General features: G+C 68.5%; 4 protein-coding genes across 4 annotated transcripts in view; 2 read left to right on the top strand and 2 right to left on the bottom strand.

Annotated features, from left to right (window-relative positions):
• Positions 1-152: 152 nt before the first annotated feature.
• AURANDRAFT_71137 (hypothetical protein) lies at positions 153-2,440 on the top strand (the record flags this gene model as incomplete). The annotated part of the gene is made up of 2 exons (XM_009037018.1): positions 153-923; positions 1,788-2,440. 2 exons carry the CDS (start codon positions 153-155, stop codon positions 2,394-2,396), a joined length of 1,380 nt encoding a protein of 459 aa, XP_009035266.1.
• Positions 2,441-4,367: 1,927 nt separating this feature from the next.
• On the bottom strand, positions 4,368-6,428 carry GS4 (hypothetical protein; the record flags this gene model as incomplete). Its single annotated transcript, XM_009036635.1, has 1 exon — positions 4,368-6,428. One exon carries the CDS (start codon positions 6,426-6,428, stop codon positions 4,368-4,370), a length of 2,061 nt encoding a protein of 686 aa, XP_009034883.1.
• A 336-nt stretch (positions 6,429-6,764) lies between these two features.
• AURANDRAFT_23763 (hypothetical protein) lies at positions 6,765-7,667 on the bottom strand (the record flags this gene model as incomplete). The annotated part of the gene is made up of 2 exons (XM_009036634.1): positions 6,765-7,019; positions 7,056-7,667. 2 exons carry the CDS (start codon positions 7,665-7,667, stop codon positions 6,765-6,767), a joined length of 867 nt encoding a protein of 288 aa, XP_009034882.1.
• A 1,051-nt stretch (positions 7,668-8,718) lies between these two features.
• AURANDRAFT_62567 (hypothetical protein) overlaps positions 8,719-9,518 on the top strand; it is a gene marked incomplete at both ends in the record, with an annotated part of 6,401 nt that continues 5,601 nt past the window's right edge. The window contains one exon of the mRNA XM_009037019.1: positions 8,719-9,507. Within this exon, the coding sequence (XP_009035267.1) occupies positions 8,719-9,507 (789 nt within the window). The remainder of the gene's footprint in view (positions 9,508-9,518) is intronic.

Here is a 9,518-nt window from a genome sequence, read left to right as displayed (position 1 = left end):
AGAGCACTTGCAATTGGCCTGCAAGCACGCGATGGCTGCCTTTTTTGCGGCATAACACAGCCAGTAGCAACGCTCCAGGCGTCGGAATACGACGCACGATTCCGCGCGCCGCTCCCATTCCGCGCGCGCTGCTCGTCGTGCTCTGGGCGAGCATGCAGTTCGCCGGCGCAGCGAACACCTGCGCCGCCACCGAGGCGGCGAAGCCGTTCTGGATCGTCGCGCGGCAGAGCGGCAGCGTGCGGCGCGACATCCCCATCTTCGCGACGAGAGATCACGCCATCGCGCTCGAAGCCGAGGGCCCCGGGAGCGTGACGCGGCGCGACTTCTCCGAGGGCATCTTCCTCCTCGACAACGTGCTTCACGCGGGCGAGTGCGACGCCATCGTCGCCACGTCCCAGGCCATGGGCTACACGGAGGACGCGCCCGTGTCCCTGGGCCGCAACGTCCGCCGCAACGAGAACTGCGTCTGGATCGTCGACGACGCGCTCAACGACGCCGTCTTCGAGCGCGCGCGGCGCATGCTGCCGCCGATGATCCTGCTCCAGACGCGGAGCGGCCAGGACTTCCCCGTGGGGCCCGTCGCGGGCCTGAACCGGCGCTGGCGGCTCTACCGCTACGGCGCGGGCGACGTCTTCAAGTTCCACACGGACGGCGGCTGGCCGGGCAGCGGCCTGGACGCCAGCGGCGCGCTGGTCCAGGACCTCCACGAAGGCCGGCGCTACTCCTGGCTGACCTTCCTCATCTATCTCAACGACGACTTCGTCGGCGGGCAGACCAAGTTCGCGCTCGACGGCCGCGAGGCGTTCGCCGTCGCGCCGAAGAAGGGGTCCGTGCTCTGCTTCCTGCACGGCCACCACCCCCTTTCTCCCCTGCACGAGGGCGGCCTCGTCACGGAGGGGACCAAATACGTCGCGCGCACGGACGTGCTCTACGAGATGCCGCCGCCGCCCTAATTTTCCCCCGAAACCCCAAGCCGCGCCTGCCACTTTGAACACCTGCGACCGGGGCCGTGGCTCCGTGGCGAAGGCGAGAGCCCCTTAACGGGACCGTGGTTTTTTTTTATGTGTCGGCCTCGAGAAACGCGCGTGTATGTTCAGGGTCAAAGTGCTCAAAATCTCAGCAGGAGAGCCGCTTGCGGTTCTTCGCGCGGCGGCGCTTGAGGATGTTGCGGCCGTGGCGATCTTCGAGGCGCTTGAGGAAGCCGTGCTTCCGCTTGCGGCGGACGAGGCTCGGCTGGAACGTCCGTTTCACCGCGCGGAGCGGCGCGAGCGCGTCGTCGGCGGCCGGCAGCTCGAGCGGCGCGGGGACGTCGTTCCAGGACGCGACGATGTCCTCCGCGCTCTGGAGGGGGCCGAAGGCCCGCAGCGCCGCCTCGTCGTGGAGGAAGGGGTGCTCGAAGGAGGGGTTGAGGATCGACGGCCCGTGCATGAAACGGGCGGCGCAGCGCGGGGCGAGCGCCGCGGCGGGGCGGGACGCGACGCGCGCGGCCAGCCGCCGCGACGCCGCGGCCAACATGGTGCGGCGCGGGGGTGACGACGACGTCGGGAGAGCGCCCGGACGACGACTGCGGGCACGAGGCGGGCTGGAGATCGGCCGAAGCTGCCGAGATCCTTGGAGATCTCTTGGAGCGGCATCGGCCTCTTGTCGCGCGCAAGAGTGCGAGCTGACCGTCGCCAGTGCCACTCTCAAAGTGCATGCATCGCGGCCTCCGCTTGCTCACCACAATATCAACGGTCCGCGCTCTGGAGAGGATGCCGACGCTCAAGCTCACCTATTTCGACATCCAGGGCCCGGCGGAGCCGGCCCGCCTCGCGCTCACCATCGGCAACATTGACTTCGAGGACAAGCGCGTGAGCGGCGACGAGATGCGGGCCATGCGCGCCGCCGGCGAGCTCAAGGGCGGCGGCCAGGTGCCGCAGCTCGAGGTCGACGGCGAGGTGCTGTCGCAGTCGCAGGCCATAACGCAGTTCTGCGGGCGCCTCGCGGGCCTGTACCCGTCGGACCCGTGGACGGCCGCCAAGGTCGAGGAGGTCATCATGATCGTGAACCAGGACATCCGCGACCGCTGCATCGCGCCGACGATGCGCGAGCAGGACCCGGAGAAGAAGGCGGCCATGCGCAAGGAGCTCTCCGACGCGAAGCTGCCCGAGAAGTTCGCGTTCCTCGAGGCGCTCGTGCAGCCTAGCGGCTACATGGTCGGCGACTCCCTCACCATCGCGGACCTGCACGTCTACGTGCTCATGAACTGGATCGGCATGAAGGTCCTCGACGGCGTGGACCCGGTCTGCGTGCTCAACGCGGCCAAGCTCAAGAACCTCTGCTCCGTGCTCAACGACCACCCGGCGATCAAGGCCTGGAACGAGCAGAAGAACGCGGGCAAGGTGCCCTGGTTCTAGGTCGCGCGCGAGGAGGGGGGAAGCACCACTGAGATTTCCTATCCGTTGCGTTTTATTTCGTTGCGGCTCGCTGTATGTGTTTGGTTCCGCTCATCGGCTCGCTCTATGTAATTGGTTCCGCTGATTTCAGCCCGAGACGGCATGGAGGCATTAAATTTAGTCGAGCGCGCCTACCACCGCGCGCGCGCCCCCGCGTGCAAGATCGCTGGGACCGCGCATAGCGCGCACATGGGGGCTGCCATCGGCGAAGGAGCGGCATCGTCTAGATTGCGATTCGCTGAGAACGCGAGCGGTTTCGGACGACCGATTTGACCGACGCGACGCCCCTCCCCCGGCCCGTGAGCGGCCCGGGCAGCCCCGCGCAGCAGCAGGGATCGTCCGCCATCGACCCGCGAGCGCCCTGCCACAAGGGCTGGCCCAGAGGAGCCGAGGAAGTCGATCTGACATGTTCGGGCTGAAACCGCGTCGCGCGCGGCCGCGCGGCCGCGCGCGCATGTCGCACGTCCTTCGAGCCAAACCAGCAACTGAGCAGCCCGAGGGCACCAGACGTGTACCCCGAGCCTCCGCGCCAGCCATCACGCTGCCCGAAGCCCAAAAAGTGCTGCTCTGGCGGTCAGAGAGCATGTCGAAAAGTAGCGAGTTCGCGTGCACATAAAAATCGAACGCCGACGCGGCCATGGTCACGGCGCACACTCCTGGAGAGAGGGCGCGCCCGGCATTCAGACGCATGTTCCCGTGACCATGGCCCCGTCGAACGCCGCGCAGCAGCCAAATGCAAAGAGAGGCTCTCCATGCTTCTCCCCCCATTCGCGCGCGCGCGCTAAGTTGAAGCCGAACCTGGCGATTCAAAGCCCGGCAGATGGGGCCGCCGCGAGAAGCCTGAGAGGCCGCCGGGATGAACGCCAAGGCCCTCGTGCGCGAGTGGCGGCACAGCGTGCTCCAATGCATTCTCCTCCTCACGGTGGCGACCTTCGTCGACGATAGCCTGCGCGTGGTCCTCAACTTCGACGGCCACGCGCTCATCGTCGTCCAGCTCGCCGCCGGGCTGCCGCCCTTCCAATCCTACCGGCGCACGACCAAAGAAATCCTCGCCGGCCGCTGCGCGCTGCTCCTCTCGGTCGTCATCCAGGCCACGGGCTGCCTCTGCGTCCTCGGCGGCGCCGCGGCGCCGTTCGGCTGCGAGCTGTTAATTTTGTGGTGCGTCGCGCACCCCGTCTTCTACGGCCAGTGGAACCACGCGGAGTTTTTAGCAGAGACCGTCTCCCTCATCGGCGGGCTGCTGGTGCTCCGCGGCTACCTCGACAAGGAGCGGTCGGGCGCGCGGTGCCGCCTCGCGGGCCGGCTGCTCCTGCCGTCGCTCTACGCGTACCACGCGGCATCGGCCCTGTCGAAGAACCTGCGCGACGAGTACCACGCGGCGGAGCACACCTGGGCCATGTACGCCTACGACGCGTGCCTCGTCGCGGGCCTGGTCGCCGCGGTGCTCGCGGTGTGCCTCGGCCTCCGGTCGCGCATCGTCGCGCTCGCGCTCGCGCTGCTCAACCTCGGCGTCGTCTTCGTCGAGCACCCCTTCTGGGCCTACCGGGGCGTCACGCGGCGGTCCCAGCTGCCCCAGGCGTACTGGAATTCGCCCATCATCGGCGAGATCGGCGCGGGCGTCGCGCCGGACCAGTACTGCGACCTCCACCAGTACTTCTTCTTCCAGGGCGTCTCGACGACGGGCGCCCTGCTCCTCCTCGCCTACCACGGGCCCGGCGACCACGCCGTACAGAGCGACGAAAACGTCGTCGAGCGCCTCCTGCCCGCGGTGAACCGCAACAAGGACTGAGTCGGGGTGCGATGTGGTTTACACAAACAGGCCCGGGCGGTGTCCTTTCCGGGGGCTTGGTCTTCGGGCCGCGCGCGCGGACGAGGCGGCGGCGGCCGTCCCCGACGGACGGCGGGGGGGCGTGTCTTGGTGGCGTCCGCGTCCTAGAAGTGGTGGGAGTAGACGAGGGCCTCGTAGGTCGGGAAGGGGTAGATCTCGGCGCTCATCTCGCTCTCGGCGGCGTCGACGGCCGCGCGGAGCGCGTCCATGGCGGGCTTGATGGTGTCGCAGAGGTAGGTCGCCTCCGCGGCGAGGTCGTGGGGCTTCTTCGCGAAGAGGCCCTCGAGGTCCGCGCACTTGGTCTTGATCGCGCCGTAGGTCGCGGCCTTGTCGCCGGCGAGCGAGGGCGCGGCCGCGTAGAGCGCCAGATCCTTGGCGCAGGCCGGCAGGAAGGCCGTCTTGACCATGGCGACCATGGTCTCGACCTCCGTGCAGAGCGTCGTGTTGTAGTTCTCGTACATGACCTCCGCGCGCGCGTCCGTCTCGTCCTCCGCGTAGATCTGGAGGTCCTTGAAGAGCTGCTTGTTCTTCGCCGACGCGAACTCGGGGATGGCCAGCGGCGTCGTGTTGAGGTTCGGCAGCCCGCGCTTCTTCGCCTCGACGGGCCACTCGGCGCTGTAGCCGTTGCCCGTGAAGATGACGTGGCGGTTGTCCTTGAAGAGCTGGGCGACGGCCTCCTTGTGGGACTTGCCGCCCTCGACCAGCTTCGTCAGCGCGGAGAAGCCCGCGGCCATGACCGCGTTGCACGCGAGGATGGGGAACGCGCAGTTCTGCGACGACCCGCACGCGCGGAACTCGAAGCGGTTGCCGCAGAAGGGGAAGGGCGCCGTGCGGTTGCGGTCCTCGACGTTCGTCTCCACGGGCGCCGCCGACGCGCAGCCGGGCGCCGCGAGCTTCTTCTCGGCCTTGTAGGTGTCGAGCTCCGCGGTGCCCGCGATCAACGCGTCGACGTGCTGCTCGAAGCCCGTGCCCGGGTAGAGCGAGATGATGGCCGGCGGCGCCTCCTGGGCGCCTAGACGGTGGTCGTTGCCCGCGTGGGCCACGGAGCAGCGCACGAGCTCGTTGTGCTGGGCGAGGCCGTAGGCGAGGCACGCGACGCCCGTCGTGAACATCTTCATCGCGTCGGGCGTCTTGCCCGGGTAGAAGAAGTTGAGGCCCGAGTCCGTGCCCACGGACCAGTTCGCGTGCTTGCCGTTGCCGTTGATGCCCGCGAAGGGCTTCTCGTGGAAGAGGACGACGAGGCCCCGCTTGTAGGCCTCCTTCGTGCAGATCTCCATGAAGAGCACGTTGCCGTCGGCCGACGCGTTGGACGCGCAGAAGATGGGCGACATCTCGTGCTGGCCCGGCGCGACCTCGTTGTGGCGCACGGACATGGGCATGCCGAGCTTGAGGCAGATGGCCTGGACGGCCACGAGGAGGTCCTCCACGGACGGCGGCGTCGCGCCAAAGTAGTTGAGGTCGCCGTTCTGGTTCCGCGGGGGCAGCTTGCCGAAGAGCGTGCGGCCGCAATTGACGAGGTCCGGCCGCTTCTTGTAGAGCTCGGCGCTCACGACGAAGAACTCCTGCTCCCAGCCCAGGTAGGAGTAGAGCGTCGTCGCCTTGGGCTCGCAGCCGACGGCCTTGAGCATCTTGAGGCCCTCGCGGGCGACGGCGTCCTGGGACCGCAGGAGGGGCGTCTTCTCGTCGATGCACTTGCCGTCGTGGGTCACGAAGGCGCAGGGGATGCGCAGCACCTTGTCGTAGACGAAGCACGGGCTCGACCGGTCCCACGACGTGAACGCCGCGGCCGTGTGCGTCGCGCGGAGGCCGCCGTTGGGGAAGGACGAGCCGTCGGTCTCGCCCGTGTAGAGGCGCCCGTCGGGGAACATGGCCTTGTAGGGCTTGATGGACGCCGACGAGCTCCAGTCGAGGTCGATGAACGCGTCGCACTTGAGCCCGCCGAGCATGCCGCCGACCGCGCCGCTGCCGCCGCGCATGGGGAAGAACCAGTGGGCGTAGTCGGTGGCGCCGAGCTCGCGGGACCAGGCGAAGAGGGCTTTGGAGATGACCTCCTGGTCCGCCTCGGACGTCGCCGCGCCCGAGACGAGCGCCTCCTTGAAGCGGCCGTAGACGTCGGCGGGCAGCGTCTTCTCCATGGCCGCCTCGTTGTACTGGGCGCTCGCCATGTCGAGGAGCGGGTCGGCGGCCATGGCGTCGGCTTTCAGCTTCGCGGCTTCGAGGTCGCTCTTAGCAGGCATAACAGGCGCAACGCGAAGGAATGGCTGCTTTGCGTGGGCTGTCGCCTTCGCGTTATTATGCACATTCAAGCGCGATTACCGTACAACATCAAGGTCGCCACGTATCATTCGCCCAAAAAGGCCAACGGACTTGCACGTGCTTACAACTCCTCCGGATCCTGAGCTCTCGAGGCTCTCCTGCAGCGCGTTCAAGCGCGATTACCGTACAACACCAAGGTCGCCACGTATCACCTCGCCCAAAAAGGCCAACGGACTTGCACGTGCTTACAACTCCTCCTGCAGCGCCTTCACGTTGATCGTGTCGCAGGCCGGGCCGTAGAAGCCGGCGAAGCACTTGCAGAGGCCCGACTCGTGGTCGCAGAGCCCCCGGTTCGAGCAGTCGACGTGGCACTTGTTGCCGACCTTGCCGACGCCGTAGCCGCCGTCCGCGGTGACGTTGAAGCAGTCCGTCTCGTCGCGCCGCGTCATGGGGTCGTCGCCCGACGGGCAGTGCATCAAGGAGCAGTCGGCGCCGAAGTACTCCGGCGTCTGGGTCTCGTTGGCCTCGAGGCCGACCTTCCACGACGAGTCGCAGACGCAGCCGAAGATGCGGTCCGCGTCCCACGTGTGCGACGGCCGCTGGTTGTTCGAGTGCGCGTAGGACCGGTTCTCGCGGCTCGTCAACGGCAGGGCCTCGTCGAGCATGGCCAGGGCCCGCATGGTAGCGCAGGTGCCGTGGCCGCTGCAGTCCCCAAAGTCCGCGTCCCAGCCGGGGCACGCGCGGCGCTCGCATGCGGGCCCGCTCCAGTCCCCGAAGCACGTGCACGTGCCCGACGTGCCCTTGCACAACCCCGTGCCCGAGCAGGGCACCAAGTCGCCGTGGGCGAAGCCCGGCTGCGTGGGCATGCCCGCCCAGGCGTGGCCCATGGGGCACTTGATCTCCTCGCAGTTGAAGTTCGTCTGCGAATTGTCGAAGGTGCCGTGGCGGTCGACGCAGGAGCACGTCGACGTGCAGTGGTCGCAGGCGCCGTTGCCAGAGCAGTAGTCGAGGGCCTTGCAGCCGTCGCCGATGGCGTCGGCGGACGCGACCGTCGCCGGGGCCGCGATCGTGTAGTTCTGGTGCTTGTCGACGATCGACGTGCGCGGGCCCCGGACCTCGAACTTGGTGTGCTCGTAGGGGCCGGGCATGCCGCACTGGGCCCGGAGCTGGTGGTCCGGGATGACGAGGGACACCGTCGTGCCCGCCGTGATCGTCACGCCGCTGCGCACGGTCAGGATCAGCGTCGAGTTGCGGAAGCCGGCCTTGTGCTGCTCGTAGCAGCAGCCCTCGCGCCACCGGCCCCGGAACAAAGTCGAGCTGCCGACGACGGCTAAATCGTCGCGGACGATGACCCTCCGGAGATCCGGTCCCATGGTGCCCGTCGCCTCGCCGGACGTCCAGCCCGCCATGTTCACGCGGACCTCGTAGTTCGCGTAGAGGTGCATCGCGGGGCGGAAGCCGACGGTGATCTGCGACGTGAGCTTGGGCAGCGCGGGCCGGAACTGGAGGCTCGTGTCCGTCATGTAGCACGTCGCCTTGACCCCCTCGCTGAAGTTGAAGGGCCGCGGGTACTGGGCCTTGCTGTCGTTGACCGCGTACGCGCTCACCATCATGTACGGCGAGTTCTCGGATATGCCGCAGTTGGGGCGGATGTCGTTGGACGGGTCGATGACCACCGTGTGGCGGTAGCCCGGCTTCTGGTTCACGGCCGCCAGGGCCGTCAGCGTCAGCTCGCTGTCGCGGTAGGCGCCGTCGACGGTGCCCTCGACGTACTCGCCGGACCACTCCTCGAGACCCGACGGCGACCCCAGGAGCACGAGGCCGTCGGAGATGGCCGCGCCGTTGGCGTTCTCGCAGTTGCCCCGCGTCATGCCCCCGAGGTAGAACGTGATCTGGTCCCCGACGGCGAAGCCGCCCTCGACGTCGAAGATGACCGTGATCTCCGTCTCCTTGCACTTCTCCGTGTTGTCGGGATAGAAGTTGATCTGCGACCAGGCGATGTCCCCGACGCCCCAGCGCACGAGGGCGAGCAGCAGCGAGCAGCGGAGCATGATGTTTCCGAGCATCGCACTTCACGGGCTGCCCCGGTCAACCATCGATGTCCATGCCGTTGCTTGCCTCGGTTAATTTCCCTTCAAGTTGCTGTATTTCAGTTGGCTGCTCTTTCAGATGGCTCCGTGAAAAAGGGCTGCCAAAAACATGGCCGACGGCGATTTGGCGGCGGCGGCCGCGGCCATGCTGAAAAAGGACGCGGACGACGACGACCACGTGAGCGTCGGGTCCGGCCTGTCGTCCGACGAGGAGGACGCCGCGCCGCGCAAGCCCGCGGGCGGCGCGTCCCAGAGCGAGGAGCGCAAGCGCCTCATCGCGGAGAAGATGTCGCGCATCGGCGGCGCCAAGGGCGGCTCGGCCTTCGCGCCGCCCGCGCGGCGGCGCCTCGACGCGCCCGACGCGACGACGTCCTCCATGGCCGCCGCGGCGGACGAGCTCCGGAAGGCGCTCGGCGGCGAGGGCGACGACGACGAGCCGCCGTCGCCGGCCAAGTCGAAGCGGAGCAGCCTCGGGTCGCCGGCGGCGCGCGCGTCGCCGACGCGGGACCTCACGGCCGACACGCTCGACAAGGCCGCGCGGACGCTGCTCGGCGAAAAGACGGACGCGACGTCCGAGGCGCTCAACCGCGCGGCGAGGACGCTGAGCCCCACGAAGGAGCTCGACGGGTCGCGGCGGAGCTCGCCGACCAAGGGCCTCGAGGCCGCCGCGCGGCGCGTCGCGTCGCCGACGCCGCCGGACGTCGAGGCGGACTTGGAGCGGGCCGCGAGGGCTTTGAGCACACCCGACGACCTCCTCGAGGCCGCGGCCCGCAAGCTCGCCGAGGAGGAGAAGAAGCGCGGCGGCGGCACCGACGACGACGACGTCGCCGCCGCCGCCGTCGCGCTCGCGGAAGCCGAGCCGGACGCGCCGCGCGTCGTCTCGTGGGCCGCGNGCGACGTCGTCGACGC

Source organism: Aureococcus anophagefferens (genome assembly GCF_000186865.1).
Source record: "Aureococcus anophagefferens unplaced genomic scaffold AURANscaffold_5, whole genome shotgun sequence".
NCBI lineage: Eukaryota > Pelagophyceae > Pelagomonadales > Pelagomonadaceae > Aureococcus > Aureococcus anophagefferens.
The sequence above is the reverse complement of the archived record's forward strand: the minus strand, read 5'-3'. Positions and strand labels throughout refer to the sequence as shown.